We start from the raw sequence: 19,027 nt of genomic DNA on the forward strand, positions 1-19,027 counted from the left end.
AGTTAGTACTCCACGACAACACTGCATATGCTCATCATGTTTCAGAAATGGAGTGACCCGCTCCACTTAAAAGTTTCTCCCTGCTTGGGTGGTCTCTTTTTGCTCCTCTTTAAATATTGGTATCCCCGGAGTTTTGTCCTCCACTCTCCTCACTCCATAGATATCCCCTGGCCCTCTAGATTCTCATGTTCCAACTACAGCGTGCATGCAGTGTTGGTTTTCAAGGGGTGCCACAAAGAGAACCACACACCAACTGGCTTAAAACAATAGGAACATGGTTCCTCGTAGTTCTGGGGGCTGGAAGTCTGAAATCTAGCTGTCAGGAGGGCTGAGCTCCCTCTGGGACACCGGACAGAATCCTTCCTTTCCCGTCCCATCTTCTGGGGGTGGGTGGCACTCCTTGGGATTCCTTACAGCTGCACCCTTCTAATCTCTACCCCCATCCTTACATGGCCTTCTCCCTGCATCCTCACATCATCTTCCCTCTGTGTATGTCTGGGTCCAGATGCCCCCTTCAGATAAGGGCACCAGTCATTCTATCAGGCCCACCCTTGTGACCTCATCCTAACTTGATCAAACCTGAAAATACTCTATTTCCAAATCAGGTCACATTCCAAGGCATTGGAAGTTAGGATGTCAATGTATTCTTTTTTGGTAGGGGCACAATTCAACCCATAATAAATGCTTATCTCTTGAATGTAGGGCTCTCTCCCCAATGCCTGAAGAAATATGAAAAGAAGAGCTGCAGTTTTTGGAAGGATTACCATATCCCAAGCACTGTTTATACACATCACACATGCATCTTATTTAACCCATACTACCATCTTTATTTTGATGGCACAGAAACTAAGGCTCAGCAAGATTAAATGACTTTCCAGAGCTAGAAAAGGCACAGTTTAGAACTCAACTGTATGATCCTTGATAAAGGATTTTAACCCCACGCTCTACAGGACACAGTGAACGGCCTGGTAGGTATCCCATCAGTATCTTAAGTACAGGATGAATCAAACAAACATCATGTGTGCCTGCTCAGTTGCTCGGTCATGTCCAACTCTTTGCAACCTCATGGACTGTAGCCCTCCAGGCTCCTCTGTCCATGGGATTTTCCAGGCAAGAAACCTGGAAGGGGTTGCCATTTCCTTCTTCTGGGGATGTTCCCAACCTAGGGATCAAACCCACGTCTCCAGCATTGGCAGGCAGATTCTTTACCACTAGCACCACCTGGGAAGCCCAAAGGAGCATCATCTACCTTAAATTTTTTTTCTACATTTATGAACTTCCACCCAGCTATTTTTGCTAAATCAAAGCTATTTTTAATTAGATTCTTCCCTTGGTTTTTTTTAAAAAACCAGATAAATCATTATCATCATGGAAATGTAAAGGTTAAGAGCTGAGCAACATCATAGACCATCTTGAACATCAACTTTACTCCACGACTTACTACTTACATATTTGAAAAGGCTGTTTCAGAATCTACAACAATTTAACAAATTTATTCCATCATTCTACTTTCTTGTGTTCTTCCTAGACACTTTTGATCATGTATTAATAGCATACGAATAAGAGCTCAGACTCTGGATTCAGACAGAACTGGGTCAGAATTCTGGCTTTCCGCATCATCGGCTGGGACATCTTGGGCAACCATCTTACTTCCCTAGTTTGAGTTTCTTTATCTGTACAGTGAGAATAGCAAATAGTTTCTACACCATAGGATTTTTGTGGAATTTAGCTAAGATTGTTGCTGTTTAGTTGCTCAGTCGTGTCTGACTCTTAGCAACCCCATGGACTGCAGCACGCCAGGCTTCCCTGTCTTTTACCATCTTTCCTGTCATCTTCACCATTAAATTATACCTTTTCTTTTTTTTTTTTAAATAATATCTTTTCAACAAAGAGCACGGCCAAGTGGCTGACAACACTGTGCCCTCAGCAGACGGTCACCATTTCTGTTTTTATTATTTCAGCCACGTAGGAGCCAATGACAGTTACCTCAATCCAGCTCCCATTTAAACATGTATTAACTGGGACCTTAGGATTTAAGTTTTAGTTGGTTGGGTTGTTCAGTTGCCTGACTGAGCATAAAAAATTGTAACCAGAAGCTTATAGAAACACATTCCATAATGCAGACATAATGGGAGAGATCTCTGGGAGTGTTTGGAGGCATGACAAAGTAAAGCAGAGAAACGTGTAGTTTATTGGAAACAAATGTGTGGTTACCAAATGGGAGAGGGAAAGGGGGGACAAATTAGTGGTGTGGGATTAGCACATACAAACTTTTATATACAAGTAGATAAGCGACAAGGATATATGTGTAGCATAGGGAATAACACTCATTATCTTATAATAATCTAACCATGGAGCACAACCTGTAGAAATACTGAGCCACTATGCTGTACCCCTGAAACTAACACAATATGGTAAATGACGAGGAAAAAGTGGAAGTATTAGTCACTCAGTCGTGTCCGACTCTTTGCAACCCCATGGGCTGTAGCCCACCAGGCTCCTCTGTCCATGGGATTCTCCAGGCAAGAATACTGGAGTGGGTTGCTGTTTCCCGGGGATCTTACCGACTCTGGGATTGAACCCAGATCTCCCTCAAGAAAGGCAGATTCCTCACGGTCTGAGCCACCAGGAGGTCCCCGTAATACTTTAATTTTAAGAAAGAAATGCTTCACCAGCAGATACTTAATCACTGAGTACAGGCCTGAGGATTGGCTCTGGTCTCACCCATCTGCACATGTATCCTCGGGAAAGTTCTTTCACTTCCCCAGGGCCCAATTTCCTCACGTTTAAGAGTTTTACGGGACTTCCTTCACGGCTCAGTGGTAAAGAATCTGCCTGCCAAGGCAGGAGACACAGCCTTGGTCCCTGGTCCTGGAATGTTCCACAGGCCACAGAGCAACTGAGCCCGTGGGCCACGTGGAATATTCCACAGGCCGCAGAGCAACTGAGCCCGTGGGCCACGTGGAATATTCCACATGCCACAGAGCAACTGAGCCCAAGTGCTACAGCTACTGAGACCCGTGTGCCTAGAGCCTGTGCTCTGCAAAAAGAAGCCACTACAGTGAGAAGCCCACATACTGAAACTACAGAGGAGCCCCTGCTCACAGCAACCAGAGAAAGCCCCCATGCAACACTGAAGACCCAGCACAGCCAAAAACAGATAAATACATACATCTTAAAAGGATTTAATGATAGGGCTTCCCTTGTGGCTCAGCTGGTAAAGAATCTGCCCGCAGTGCGGGAGACCTGGGTTTGATCCCTGGGTTGGGAAGATCCCCTGAAGAAGGGAAAGGCTACCCACTCCAGTATTCTGGCCTGGAGAATTCCACGGACTGCATAGCCCACAGGGTCACAAAGAGTCAGACACGATTGAGTGACTTTCACTTTCAATGATAGTTAAGAGTGTGTGTCCACTTGACTGGATTGTGGGATGTCTAGATATTTCATTAAACATTATTTCTGGGCCAATCTGCAAGGGTGCTCCCAAAAGATGCTGGCCTTTGCACTGTGTGACTGAGTAAAGGCCAGGAAAGGGTGAGAGAAAGAGAGAGAGACTGGTTCTGCTTCTTTGAAGAACCCTGACTCATAAACAGCTGAATGAAGATCAGCAAGAATCTTGCAAATGCATCCCCGGTGGTCCTCTGATCCCAACTAACTAAAGTTGGATTCCCACTAACTCAACTGATGCATGCTTAGCGACTTCTACACATGGGCCACGAGTTTGCTGCTTTGTCTGGTGGTGAAGAACGCAAAAGACATTATCACCAACTCACGATGCTCTCAGTCTAATAGAACACACAGGCTTATAAATAACCACCTTTAAAAAGATTGTTGTTCAGTTGCTAAGTCGTGTCTGACCACATGGACTGTAGCACACCAGGTTTCCCCGTCCTTCACTATTTCCCGGAGTTTGTTCAAACTCATGCCCACTGAGTCAGTGATGCCATCCAAGTATCTCGTCCTCTGTCGTCCCCTTCTCCTCCTGCCTTCAATCCTTCCCAACATCAGGGTGTTTTCCAATGAGTTGGCTCTTTGCATCAGGTGGCTAAAGTATTGGAGCTTCAGCTTCAGCATCAGCCTTCCCAATGAATATTCAGACTTGGTTTCCTTTAGGATGGACTGGTTTGATCTCCTTGCAGTCCAAGGGACTCTCAAGAGTCTCCTCCAACACCAGTTTGAAAGCATCAATTCTTCAGCACTCAGCCTTCATTATGGTCCAGCTCTCACACCTGTACATGACTACTGGAAAAACCATACTTTTGATTATATGGACCTTTGTTGGCAAAGTGATGTCTCTTCTTTTCAATACTGTCTAGGTTTGTCATAGATATTCTTCCAAGCAGCAAGCATCTTTTAATTTCATGGCTGAGTACACTGTAATAAAACATTGGCCATTTAGACTTGGAGAGTACTTTCTTCCACTGCTTGTTATTCATCTACTTTCAACCTGAGTTTGGAGACATCATCTTTAGAAAAGGTCTTGTGCAGGCCATAGGAACTTTCTGCCACTTTGAGACATCAAAATCCTGACTTTCTAAGAAACCAAACCAGCAAAGACTCACACTGGGCATATGCTTTCTGCACTGATCTATTGGCTAATATAACTCACTCTGTCCATAGTGGATGTCACAAAGAAGGTGCTCATGCCTGAGTTAAGCCCAAATATCCAGAGATTCTGTACCAGGAAGGACATTCCCTTCCCTGTGAAATTTATTTCTGAAAAAAGACATTATTTCCCCTATGGATCTTTTTATGTTAGCCACCAGGAAGCTCAATGACATTCTAGAAACTAAGCCACAGCATCTTGGCCAAGCTTGTGGCCAAAAGAGCTACATTATTCCTTCATGTGACCTTGGTTTTCCATTAATATTCATAATTGCCTTAGTTGTGGCTGTTGAGTTGCTAAGTCATGCTCAGGTCTTTTGCAACTCCATGGACTGTAGCCTGCCAGGATCCTCTGTCCATGGGATTCTCCAGGCCAAAATACTGGAGTGGGTTGCCATTTCCTTCCTCCTCCAGGAGATCTTCCCAACCCAGGGACTGAACCCAAGTCTTCTGCATTGGTAGGTGGATTCTCTACCAAACGGAGCCACATGAGAAGCCCGACTGTCTCAGCATCGATCCCTAATTTCTAACTGATTAGTAGTTTGGCTCACGTGACGATCAGTAGTTTAGTCCACAAGGTATCTCAAATCCTTTATGGAATTAAACACTATATCTAGCATGAAAGTGAAAGTGAAAAGTTAAGTCGCTCAGTCGTGTCTGACTCTTTGCGACCCCATGGACTGTATGTAGCCCACCAGGCTCCTCCACCCGTGAGATTCTCCAGGCAAGAATACTGGAGTGGGTTGCCATTTCCTTCTCCAGGGGATCTTCCCGACCCAGGGATCGAACCCAGGTCTCCCGCATTGCAGGCAGACGCTTTAACCTCTGAGCCACCAGGGAAGCATAGACTATAATACAAAACCACATAAAGTGCGATGAAGGAACTGCTAAGACGTCATCAGGGAAGCAATGAAGGTGCCTGAAGATCCAGGGTGGTTTCTTAGAGAGGGTGGATGTCAAAGGTGCCTGGAAAAGCGAGAAGGACTTGTTAGCAGGGGAACAGAAGGACATTCCATTGGAGGGAAATGCCTGGCAGAGGACGCAGGTGACAACACAGCACAGGAGTAGGATGTGACTGGGGGACAGGACAGGGCAGAGGAAATCGGCGGCAGCGGCAGGGGGTTCAGAAACCCCATCAGGAGGGGACAAAGGCAGCTGCTCTTCCCTAGTCATCTTACGGTCATCTTGTTCCCCAGCTATTTGGAAACACGTGTCTGAATCACTCATCTGAGCTCTTAATCATGCTCTCCCCGTCACGAATGACTTAACTTTATGCGGCCGGGTCTTATCTGCTTCTCACAGGCTTCGGTCATTTCCTCTGTGACTAGTACAAGAGTAACAAGTACTCGGAGAAAACCTCACATGTTGAGTAGAAGTCACCCCGCAAGGAAGACCTGAGTACGACACGAGAGGAGAAGCTCCGGCCACGTGTGTCTGGGGACCAAGGACTGGGGGCTTAAAGATTTAAAATCTCCTAAGAGCTTTTATTCTCGGTGACTGGACTATTCCAAGCGCTCAGCAAATAAATAAATGAATGAATACAGACAGTGAACTTTGTTAAAAGGTGAATAACTCAGCTCGGTGCCCTGTGATGACCTACAGGGGTGGGATGGGGTGGTGGGGAGGTTTCAGACAGAGGGGAATATATGTATACATACAGCTGATTGAAACTGTTGTAGAGCGGAAGCTGACACAATAATGTTAACCAATTATACTCCAATTAAAAATGAAATTTAAAATGCGAACAGGGGAAACAAAGACGAATGTGGCGCCTATATCTCTCTAAGAACTTCTGACCCCCATGAGCATTTGTGCCCAAGGTGAATATTTAGACATTGAAAACAGAAGTGTTTGAAAAGCCCCATGCCTCAGCACCCATTTTGGGGAATAAAAACAAAGAAAAAGAAGAAATCTTCTCAAAATGATGTAAGCTGCTGAAACCAGAGGTTCTGTTGCATTTTGCAACTTTGAAGAAAAGTGGGTGAAGACCGTGCCTTCCTCTTTGCCAGCCCGCTTCGTTATTAGCACGTCGCCAAGGACACGGTCAAGACCTACACGGTGACTGCGGGAGGCCACCCGGCACAGTATCCCTGATGCTGAGGCGTCATCAGACAGCACAAAACCTGGTTCCCTGTAACATACGAGTCCCACTGTGCGAGAAGGACCCATTGCTTCTAAACACCCATCTGGGTTCACAGCCCTGGGGCAGCAGAACTGGAAACACCCAGAAGTCAGACTCCCGGGCTGTCCCCGAGTCATCTACGCCGCTGACGGGAACACAGTGAATGCAGGCAAGCACCACACTTGACCTGCTTGGTCTGAACGGCGCTCAGGGCTGTCACCAACGAACCTGCTTGGTCTGAACGGCGCTCAGGGCTGTCACCAACGAACAGGGCTGCGGAACTTCCTCCTCAGCTCTCTCATCACACGTTCTGCCTTGAGTGGCCCTGGATTTCCCAGTGAACGCCCGACACAAGACCTTTTCAGACTTTATCGTGCCAACCAACGACACGTGCCAGCGACATCTCCCGAAACACGTCTGGAGGGAAAAGTTTTAGGACAGTTCTTTCTTTTGCCAACTCCCTTTCCCCAATGATGTCTTTATTTCAAATAATGGAAGTGTATTAAAGCAACAGTTATTTGTGTGTGTGTGTGCTGAGTCACTCAGTCGTGTCAACTCGTTGTGACTCCATGGACCGTAGCCCTCCAGGTTCCTCTGTCCGTGGAATTCTCCAGGCAAGAGTCCTGGAGTGGGTGGCCATGTCCTCCTCCAGGGGATCTCCCCAAACCAGGGATCAAACCTGTGTCTCCTGCATTGGCAGGTGGATTCTTTACCATTACGCCACCTGGGAAGCTCAACATTTATTTAGTATCTTCTATCTAGTCTAGAGCTCCTCAAACCCTATAATGCATGAACATCACCCAAAATACGTGCTAACAATGTAGAATCCTCCACTCCATACCTGGATTCAGAAAATGTGGAGGTGGGCACTTTTACGTCCTAAATCTTCCAGGTGACCCTGATGCAGGTGGTTCTGATCATACTCGGAAAAACATCTCCCAGTCAACCTCCAAATTAAACTGAGCCAACAAGAGCTCAGCTGGGCCCTCTGAACAGAACTGAACTGGGCCCTCTGTCTGTGGTTCATCTTATTAAGAGTGACATCACTGAATGATACTTTGACCTGCAACCATGAACATAAGAAACAGCCCAAGCCTATGAGGTGCATACCTAGATATACAGCTATTCACACCACATAAGACAGATAATAGGTAGACAGATGATGGATAAATAGACAGATGGAAAGACAGATAGATACCTATGGCAGAGAGAGAGATGATGGACAAATAAGAGGCAGGTAGATAGATAAATAGGGAACTGGAAAGATAGATACAGATGATAGATAGACAGATGATAAATGAGAGGTAGAGAGACAATAGATTTACAGACAGATGGAAAGACAGACACAGATGACAGATGATAGATACAGATGGTAGACAGAAAGAGCACATGTGATGTATTGTCTACTCTCTACACCTTGAGAAGGAGAGGCCGAGTCCCGTTACCAGGACAACAGGTAGAAGTCAGGGCTTTCCAGGGTGTCTGGTGGCCCTACTCGCTGAGTGCTTTCATGTAACTTCCCTGTTACCTTCCAATGACAAACCAAGAAACACATTTTTTTACAGACTCAAAATAAAGAGCTGGACCATCTTTCCCACATGTTTTCTTTTAATCCTGGGGACACTGAGGCATGTATTGATTAAGGCATCGCCTTCACATAGCCTGCTGACACCTTGGACCCAATAAAACCCACTGTTTGCAACTATGCAGGATATAAAGTTTGTGTTAATATATACATATGTGCTAAGTCGCTTCAGTCGTGTCCAATTCTTTGCAACCCCATGCACTTAAGCCCCCCAGGCTCCTGTGTCCATGGGATTCTCCAGGCAAGAATACTGGAGTGGGTTGCCATTTCCTTCTCCAAATATATATATCAACATACAAACCTCACCCCTGATTTCACTGCCTGTTAAGTTCTTACTTTAGCCCATGTTCTCAATCCATTTACTTTTAAAACAGATTCTTCTTTTTCTTTTATTTATATTTGTGTGATCATTCTTAAATCCATTCTGAAACAAGGAAACAGTGTAAATATATTCAATGCAAGTCTTTTTATTCTTTACGGATATTTGAGGAGTTTTTATAAAGCTCCTGGGTTAGACACATGTGTGCATGTGCATGCGTGCATGCTGAGTTGCTTCGGTCACGTCCGACTCTGTGCAACCCTATAGGTGCAATCTGCCAGGCTCCTCCATCCATGGGATTCTCCAGACAAGAATACTAGAGTGGGTTGCCATGCCCTCCTCCAAGGTATCTTCCCGACCCAGGGATCGAACTCAAGTCTCTTATGTCTAACCTGCATTGGCAGATAGGTTCTTCACCACCAGCGCCAGCTGGGAAACCTGAGTTAGAGACAGTGAGTCTCAAAACCAGGGACTTTAGAAGTGAGGAATCCAGGCCAGGAGTCCAAAAGACCATGTCTTTTTCTGTGTCTTCTCCTGTCTACACACCAATCTTCTTGGTCAGTATTTCTCAGGACCATTTTTAGGTCTAGGACATGAAGGTCAGTATGCAGTTGATTGATAGTGAAAATGCTTAGGAATAAATAATGGATTTGGGGGGTGGGGCTGTCTTTCTGATTTGCATTTAGGAGTGCCAAAGAGCTTAAATAGTAGGAACTATATGAACCAGTCGTAACCAGGTTTGAAGAATTCTGCTAAGTGTGTAGAACTCTCTACAACCAAAATGTGCCCTAGTGAGGTGCCTGGATCTCAGAGTTGGGGCCGAAGGTGTGGAGGGGGCAGTTGATACAGCCGCGCCCAGGTCCTGCTGTCTTTACACTGGGGGTTTTCAGGATTGTGCAATATAGCTGTGTGTCTGTGTGTTCATCTGTGTGTCTGCATGTGAGCACACATACCTGAGGCTTGACCAATAACTGCAAGACTCACAACTTGCAAAACCAGCCACAGTGAGCTCTCTTACAAACCCGGTTAACTGAATAACTGCCCTCGCCTCGGCGTGAAGCAACCAAACGAGGGGACAGCTGAAAGAGGGCTTTCTTCAGGGGATGAAACAGCCTTTACACAAAAGCTTAATATGAGCCAATCTGTGCAACCAGGCTTCCAGGCTGGCATTTAATGAGAACCTACTACACAGAGACAGCACTTTGCCAACAAAGGTCAGTCTAGTCAAGGCTATGGTTTTTCCAGTGGTCATGTATGGATGTGAGAGTTGGACTATAAAGAAAGCTGAGCACCTAAGGAGTGATGCTTTTGAACTGTGGTGTTGGAGGACTCTTGAGAGTCCCTTGGGCTGCAAGGAGAGCAAACCAGTCCATCCTAAAGGAAATCAACTCTGAATACTCATTGGAAGGACTGATGCTGAAGTTGAAGCTCCAATACTTTGGCCACCTGATGCAAAGAGCCAACTTGTTGGAAAAGACCCTGATGCTGGGAAAGACTGAAGGCAGGAGGAGAGGGGAGTGACAGAGGATGAGATAGATAGCATCACCGACTCAATGGATATAAATATGAGCAAACTCCAGGAGATGGTGAAGGACAGGGAAGCCTGGCAGGCTGAACTCCATGCGGTTGCAAAGAGCTGGACATGACTTAGCGACTGAACAACAACTACACAAATCACAAAGGGTGGATGTCCTGACTTGATTAAACTGCTTCTTTGCCTCTTTCCCATGAAAATGGCTCTCTTGTTTTCTAAACAGTTTATTTAACATAGGAAGCAAGTTTGGCCCTACTAGAAATGATATTGACAACATCAAAGCCTGCTGCTGGCATGACAGAAATAGGACCCCGTTCAGATGAAAGGATGTCACAGCACCAGACTTAGCTCCTGGGTCTGTGATTCCATGCGGATCTCAGATAAGTACCTTCAATGTAAGCCTTTCCTCAGATTGAGTCTCTCATCTTAGAGAAGTAAAGGCTTTGTTTCACCTAAACTGAGGAAATTATATTCTCAAGGAGAAAGGCAAAGGGTGAGACAGGCTTGGGCAGACATCCCCTGGGTTTCGTCTCATCCCATTCCGCTCCAGCCAGTGTCCAAAGCAACAACACCCCTGCCTGAACCCCCCATCCCCAGGCATACAGCTGCTCTCAACCCCTTCAGGTACCACGCATCCAGGATGGGCCCCTTGGACATTCGCCTTTCCACACTTTTTTCCCACTCAACCGGAAATGCCTCCAGTTCTAAGTCACTGCAACAAGCGATAGTTCTCAGGAATGTAGCTTAGTTGCCATGATCAAACCAAAGGCATGCCTTTGGCATAAATGTCCACTTCCTTTCCTGAAACATCAAAACCAGCTTTGTCCTTCTCATGAGACACACAAGAGACTCACTCCACTGTCCTCTATAAAAGCCTTATTTGTGCTTCAAGATCAGGGATGGATGAGTCCTTTCATACACCGCCCTGCTTCCAACGAGCTTCATGCAGTTTGCTGAAAGCTACACAGCGACCATCCTGAAGAGAAACCCAGTCTGTGAGCCAAGTCGGTGTTTTGCGCTCTGAACTCTCTTGCTTGGAAGGTGGAAACAGAAGCCCACTGGAGGTGGTCTGGTGCAGACTTAGGGCTGGGGGTGGGAATCGTGCCATGGAGGGGATCTGATCTCATTGGTCATCACACCTCACAGAGGTGAGCTCCCAGGTGGCACAAGTGGTAAAGAACCTGTCTGCCAACGCAGAAGACGTAAGAGACGTGGGTTCAATGCCAGGGTCAGGAAGATCCGCTGGAGAAGGAAATGGCAACCCACTCCAGTGTTCCTTCCTGGAGAACCCCACTGACAGGGGAGCCTGGCAGGCTACAGTCCACGGGGTCGCAACGAGTCAGACACGACTAAAGTCACTGAACATGCACACACCACCTTCGGGGCAAGGGAGAATCAAGCCTGCACCAGTTTCACCCATGCTCATCTCTATGACTCCAGCAATGAGCAGAGTCCTGGGCGGGACCACCCAGGGGTCAGGCACCCTTTCGTCCATTCTTCCCTCAGTTAATATTCACTGAGGACCTAGGGGACTCCAGGCACTGAACTTGGCCATGCAGGGCCTTTGTGGGTCTTACACTCCACTGAAGGAGGAAGATAAGAAGAGAACTTCCACATAAAAGTCCACTGCAGTGACAGAGGGGAATCCAGGCAATAAAAGAAAGTCAGGCAGGCAGGGGTGAGGGTCACTGGGTGGAGTAGTGGGGGCACACCTCTGGATGGGGTGGCTAGAGAACCCCGATGAAGGGCAGAACTCCCTGGAACCAAGGGTTTCAGGCTAAAGAGACAGCAAGTTCAGTCCCAGAGGCAGAAGGTGAGGGGCCCAGATGGCCGCAGTGGGTGATGGAGGGAGCCCCCAGGGGCTACGGGAAGGGGCTTGAGAATGAAGGAGTCAGGGAAGCTTGTCTGAGTTCTAACTCACGCTTAGTTGCTAAGAAGTGTCCAATCTGTGCCACCCCATGGCCTGTAGCCCGCCAGGCTTTTCTGTCCAGGGGATTTCCCAGGCAAGAGTACTGGAGTGGGTTGCCATTTCCTTCTCCAGCGGATCTTCCCAACCCAGGGATCAAACTCATCTCCTGCATTGGCAGGTGGGTTCTTTACGAGTGTGCACCTGGGAAGTTCTCACTTGCCTCTTACTAACTGCAGGCCGACCTCTCCGAGCATCATTGTCCTCATCAGGGCACTCGTGACAAACCACGCTACATATTGCTTGAGTTCATGACACCAAAAATTCAGTATATGCACATCGCTCACTGAAAACCTCAGTCAGGACCCGCCGGTGGTCACCATTGCTATTGTTGTGGTGGGTATTTTTGGTTTTATGTAGCACATTTCCTCTGAGAAGTTTTAAGGCATCCTTCCTATTACCTTTGGTTTTGCTAAATAAATAAATCCCTGGCATGGTTCTCAAATCCAGAGTTATTGTTTTGGATTATGTTTAGAATTACTTCTGGTAAAGAATGACTCAGGCTCTCAGAGTCTGTTTCATAAGCCAGTGAGGGCTGGAATTTCGAGTTCTGACAACCAACAATACAGCGATCCCAATTTTAAATTATGCCAAGTAAGGAAAAAATGTTAAGCCTACCTTCTATTATAACTAGCACTTCATAAAAGGAAGGATATTTAACACCAAATAAGCTCAGAGAAAAGGCAAGCCCTCCTTGGAAAGGTCACTCTCCGTCGATTCTCTCACACACACACATGCACGTGCACGCACATAGCAGTGAACGTTTCACCACGGTGGACCAGTATCTGCTGGTTCATCCGCAACCACCAGTGCAGGCAGCTGAGGGTGACCAATGCCAAGGGCAGGAAGAGAGAGCTAAGCGGAGCCCGAGGAAGGCCGGGGCCGCTGGCCGAGCCTCTGACCTGCGGGGACGATGACGCGGCGCTCGTTGGTGGTCATGTTTGGGGGTGGCATGTGCTTCTCCTCCATGTAGCTGCTGTAGTTCATCCCGACGGTGTCCGGGCTGCCCACCATCTTCCCGCCTTTGGCCATGCTGCACTCATCAGGGGAGTTCCTGGAGGAGAAGAAGACACAGCCTTCGATTACTGCGGCCCCCCAGAGCCTGCCTCCCGGCCTGTCCGTGATGCACAGAGAGAAGGCTGGAGGGGAGGGAGAGGGGAGGAGGAGGACACTGTGGAAAGACAAGGCAGCCATCTGTGATGAGCTGAACGACTGTGCCCCCTCCAGGTTCACATGCGGAAGCCCCAGTCCCAACGTGAAGGCATTTGGAGGCGGGGCCTTTGGGAGAGAATGAAGTTTACATGAGGTCACGAGGCTGAGGCCCTTAGGACAGGATTAGTGCCCTTAAAGAAGAGGAAGAGACCAGACTCCTCTCTTTCTCTCTCTCTGCCACTGAGCTTACAGTGAGAAGGTAGCCATCCCCAGCCAAGGACAGAGCTCTCACCAGATACCAACCACCAATCAGCCCAGCACCTTGGTCTTGGACTCCAGTCTCTAGAACCATGAGAAAAAAACTTCCTGCTGTTTCAGAACCCTGGCCCATGGCATTTTGTGACAGGAGCCCTACGAGACTAAGACGGTGCCCGCGCTCGCCAGAAGCCGAGCACAGGCACATGGGAAGCAGAGAGGCCGCCTGGTTTCCATCCCTCTAGCCAGCTCCTTCTGAAACTGTGGTGTCAAAGCCCCATCTGTGACAGCTGATTGGAAACACGTGCAGGGAACACTGAATGGGCACTTGTTCTCCCCGTGTGACTACAAACAGGCCACGGACCCAGACGGTGAGAGGCGACACTCTGCCAGGTTTATTCCAGAGTGACACGCCTCTTCAAAACCTCAGAAGGAAACCTTTGTGTTCACTTTCAAATCCCTGCAGCCAATCCTTAGACATGGAGTTTTAAGGCTCCCAGCACTCCTGGCTTAGGTGTGGGCAGGAAGGGCAGAAAGGGGAGCAGGACTGGCCCCCCAGAATCAGCAGGATAGGGGACCCCAGCAGCCCTGGAAGACTGGGGTCAGGGAGTGAAAACAGCTGTGTGCCAGGGGTCAGCTGCTGGGCCGTGGGGAACAGCTCAGAGGGTCGCTGTTAGTTAAGGCAGCCATGGACACTTGGATAAAGACAAACTTACCTTTCTGGAAAAAGAGAAAAAAAAAAGAATATCTGTTTCTTAAGTAAGATCTAAAAGTTACTGGGGGAGAAGGCACTGGCAACCCACTCCAGTACTCTTGCCTGGAAAATCCCACGGACGGGGGAGCCTAGGAGGCTGCCGTCTATGGGGTCGCTCAGAGTCGGACAGGACTGAAGCGACTCAGCAGCGGCAGCAGCAAGAGTTACCGGATGTGATGAAATTGCTGTTGTTCAGTCGCCAAGTCATGTCCAGCTCTCCGAGACCCCATGGACTGCAGAACGCCAGGTTTCTGTATCCCTCAACATCTCCAGGAGTTTGCCCAAGTTCGTGTCCACTGAATCAGTGACGCCATTCAACCGTTTTATCCTCTGTCACCCTCTTCTCCTTCTGCCCTCAATCATTCCCATACGTAATAGGTAAACTCCAAACAGAAACTCTAGCTTGAGCAAGAAACAGAAGAACGTGTGAACGCCTTCTTAGATGGTTAAGCCAGAGATCACTAACACAAGATCCCTGTAGCTGCAGGATCCCGAGAGTTGAGTTACATCATCTGAGGCAGGTTTCTGAAAATGTCCTCGTAAGCGTTACCCAATACAGGATTTTTTGTACTCTTGGCAACCAATGCAACCTACTGGATTTTAGATTTCCATCCCAATGTCTGAGGCCCCGATGGCTGTGGGCTCCACCCTAGTGGGTCTTCCCTTGTCTCCTCCACACCACGTCAGCTGGAATTCTGCAGCCAGTCTGCAGAATCGTGGAGCTAGAGGCCTGGCGTGGACGCGGCCTTCAAGTCTAAGGACGCATCAACACAGAAGGGCACTCTCTGGGTGGGGCTGGACTGAGATGCGATGGAGAAGGTCATTCTGGACCCAAGAGTTGTGGCAGGGGTGTGGACAGGAAGGATGGACCACAGGCCCTGGAAGGAGTTCATTCGGCATCTGGGAACTTTGAAGCTACAGATTCATTCTCAGCATCCTTTGCACAGGTCTGGTGCTGATGGAGGGAGCTCAGGGCTAACAATGAGGATGGAGCAAGTAGGTCTGTGGACGGAGGTCATCACTGGGGTCGCCCAGACTGAGCCCGTACTGTGGGCCAGGAAATACATAACCTGGCTTCATGGCATCCACACAGCTGTACTAACATGAAGGAAATTCAAAAATAATAGCGGTCAGAGTTCCCATGGTGTGAACCCTCTATATTTCCGATGCTGCCTACACATGCATTATTTCCTCTTGATGCTATTTTTCCTGGCTTCCAACATTTATCTCTAAAAGACCCATCCTAATATCAAAACACTGGATGTCTTCACTTGAGACTTAAGTTTCCTATCCCCTTGGAAAATTCCATCCGTTGAGTCGAGTGTGTGTGTTTTGGTCTATTTGTCTCAAGGAGAGAAGTTACTAGGGAAGAGAATTAAAGGAGTTTGGTTCTTTAGGAAAAAAGACTTGAGATGCTACGAAGGTGATGACTGCTACTCTAGGATGAGCACTGTTCAGATCCAGTCATTCGCTCCTCATTTAGACCATTTTTATAATTCAGTACTTGCTGGCGGTATACCAGGACTACAAAATTCTTTCTTCTCCAGCAAGGCAGTTAACCATCTAAAATGTGAAAGGTCAAGGAGATATACAGAATTACAGGAAGAAGGGTCACTGCGGATTATGGACCCTTCAGACAAACTCTGTCATTTTCTTACAATCCTGCTGTCCAGCTTCCATCTCTGAGGACTAAGCTCTAGGAACAGACCATGTCAGTTTTCCCATGGCATTAAAACAGATCCCTCATCAAATCCGGAGATACGATGAGCTATTAAACTGTGTTCTGTGTACTCCAATACACATTAGGGCAGACAAATACGGTTTGACTCCACTTACATGAGATACCGAGAACAGTCAAGTTCACAGAGTCAGAAAGTACAGTGATCGATGCCAGGGGTGCAGGGTGAGGCGGAAAGGAGAGTTAGTGTTTAGTGGGGACAGAGCTTCAGTTTAGGAAAGTGAGCAGCTGGGGAGACGGATGATGGTGAGAGATGGACAACACCGTGACTGTGCTTAGGGCCACCGAACCATACAGTCAGAGGTGGTTTAAATAGTATGCTTTATATTATGTGACTCTTACCACAATAAACATCATTACAAAAATAAAAATAAATTGCATTTTAGTAGAACTTTACAAAAATATGTGTATGTATTTAAAACAGGCGTAATCTTCAATAAGGTTAGTTTATGTCTTCACCTTATAACCAGAAGACATAATTCACTTTATTAAGATTTTCCAGCCAGCTTTCAGTATTAGAAAAAAAAATCAGCAACATGAAATGCTATTTTCAAAAGTTGTACATTCAGGACATTTTTTGTTTTTAATTTTGTTTTCTCCACTGTATTTTGTTTTAGCATCAGAGGAAGACAGAAGGGTACCGTGTTTATGTTCATTTCAAATAGTTTCTGTAATTACTCTAAGGGAATTTCAACCTCAGTGTGAGAAGCGCATCACCCCAATAGGGCCACTGACATACAGAACTCAAGCCGGGTGTTCAAGCAACACTGATTAAAGCGGCCTCAGCTGTTTCATTCTCATTGTTCAGCCTTTCCCCCCTAACTATTCTCTTGGAAATTTTAATAGCAAAGTAGCAGCATATATACATGTCATCATGTTCTGAGAGCTTAACTGCTATCAGTCCTCACGACAGCCTGGCATCAGCTCCATTTCTCAGTGGTGTAAATTGAGGACACCAAAGAGAATGGGCTTGCTCCGGGTCTGAGTCGGGAGGAGGCAGAACTGAGGCTTGAAGCTGGGCAGCTTCCACTCACTGTCTACGCTTACAGATGTCCCCCCTCGGTCAAAGTCAGATGGCTGGTATGACGGCCTTTCAAGAGGTGAAACAGATCTTCATTTCAGAAAGGCGTCAAGAACACCCAGCCCCCACGTTACTCTGGTTTAAGCTCTGCGCTGCTATACCCAGCTGCACTAAGAAAAGATCCACATGGAAACCTGTCCATGCTTACTGTGCTGTTGAGCTTCACCTTCAGCGTGCTAAGGTGACTTCTTAGAAGTCACAGGAAGAAACTTCCCACAGACAGCTTAGTATTCCATCTGCACTGAGCCTCAAACAGAGGATCCCATTTTTCTCTTCTAACAAGGTAAGGATTTGGGCATTCTCGCTTTGAAACACACATAGCAAAAAGCATACCTTTAAATATGATATTCTTAATATTCACCTATGTGCTCTTTAACAGCCCCTATGAAAGTTTTAAGACGTTTTTTAGATGCGCTCTAAATGGGTAATCAACTGGTGAATATGAAATTTCTGTCTTATTATTTGAGGCATGAATTTCTTAATCGCAAATAAGCACGGTTCAAGATATTTCTCTGAAAGACTCTATCTTTCAAGGGCATGGAAAAGCTATTATGCAAGTCAAACCACAATGAGGTATCACCTCACATCTGCCAAGATGGCTATGATAAAGCAAAAAGCAAAAGTTAACAAGTGCTGGAGAAGATGCAGAGAAACTGGAACCCTTGTATACTCTTGATGGGAATGCAAAATGGTACAGCTGCACCGGGAAACGGTATGGTGGTCCCTTGAAACATTTTTGAAAAAGAACAACTATATGATCCAACAATCCCACTTATGCATATTTATCTGAAAGAATTAAAATCAGGATATCGAAGAAATATGAGCACTTCCATGTTCACCATGTACTATTCACAATAGTGAAGATGTGGACCTAAATGTCCATGGATAGATGAGTAGATAAAGAAAATGCGGTACAAGGATACAACAGAATACTATTCTCCTTAAAAATAAAGAAAGCAGAAATAGATTATAGCATGGATGAATCTCAAGGACATTATATTAATACTAAGTGGAAAAAGTCAGTCCCAGAAAGACAAATACTGCATGATTCCCCCTTATATGAGATATTTTAAAAAGTCAGATTCAGAAAAAGAGTGAAGTGTTGGTTGCCAGCAGCTGGAGGAGGGAAAAAATGGGGAGTTATTAATCAATAAGCATAAAGTTGCAGTCAAGTAGAATGAGAAAGCTCTGGATATCTGCTGTACAATCTTGTACCTCTGCTCAACAGTAACGGACACTTAAAAATTTGTTTACAGACATCCCTGGCAATCCAGTGGTTAAGACTTCACCTTCCCATACAGGATCCAATCCCTTGTCAGGGAACGAAGATCCCACATGCTTTGTGGTCAAAAAACCAAAACAGAAAACAGAAACAGCATTGTAACAGGTAAAAGGCAGGCTTAAAAATTGGCCATATAAAAAAATCTTTAAAATTTTTAAAGCTGCATCTCATGTTAAGTATTCTTACCACAATAAAATACATTAAAAAAAATCATTGTGTCTTAACCATTTTCTCAAGTTCACATTTTCAGGTCTGAGTTCTATTTATAACCACAGCCCCACACAATACGCAGCAGCAGGGAGGAGAGAGGAGGCAGGAAGACAGCTGGTTGCCCCCACTCGCAGCAGGAGAAATCCCACATGGGCCTGGGGGTCACCCTGACAGGGGGAGGCAGGTTCAGACTGAAGAGTTCCAGGAAGGCAGTGGACAATATCTGGGGGGCCAAAAAGTTGGGTGCATCACTTCCCCAAGTCCCTTAAGATATCCTTAGGGCCAATTTTAGGAGTTTAATCTCTACAGCAATCTCACAGACTTCCATGTCTCTTGGGCATAACTGTGGCTAATCTGGAAGTCAAAGTGTTAGTGGCTCCATCACGTTCAACTCCTTGTGACCCCATGGTCTGTCCATGGGATT

At 46.5% G+C, this 19,027-nt stretch overlaps 1 protein-coding gene across 6 annotated transcripts in view; it reads right to left on the reverse strand.

The window, feature by feature from the left end:
• Window positions 1-19,027, reverse strand: part of ERG (ETS transcription factor ERG) — a 317,498-nt gene that overhangs the window by 35,563 nt on the left and 262,908 nt on the right. For all 6 annotated transcript variants that reach the window (XM_070466989.1, XM_070466985.1, XM_070466988.1 and 3 more), the window contains one exon: window positions 13,034-13,185. In XM_070466989.1, the coding sequence (XP_070323090.1) occupies window positions 13,034-13,185 (152 nt within the window). The remainder of the gene's footprint in view (window positions 1-13,033; window positions 13,186-19,027) is intronic.

Source organism: Odocoileus virginianus, chromosome 4 (assembly GCF_023699985.2).
Source record: "Odocoileus virginianus isolate 20LAN1187 ecotype Illinois chromosome 4, Ovbor_1.2, whole genome shotgun sequence".
In the NCBI taxonomy this organism is placed as follows: domain Eukaryota; kingdom Metazoa; phylum Chordata; class Mammalia; order Artiodactyla; family Cervidae; genus Odocoileus; species Odocoileus virginianus.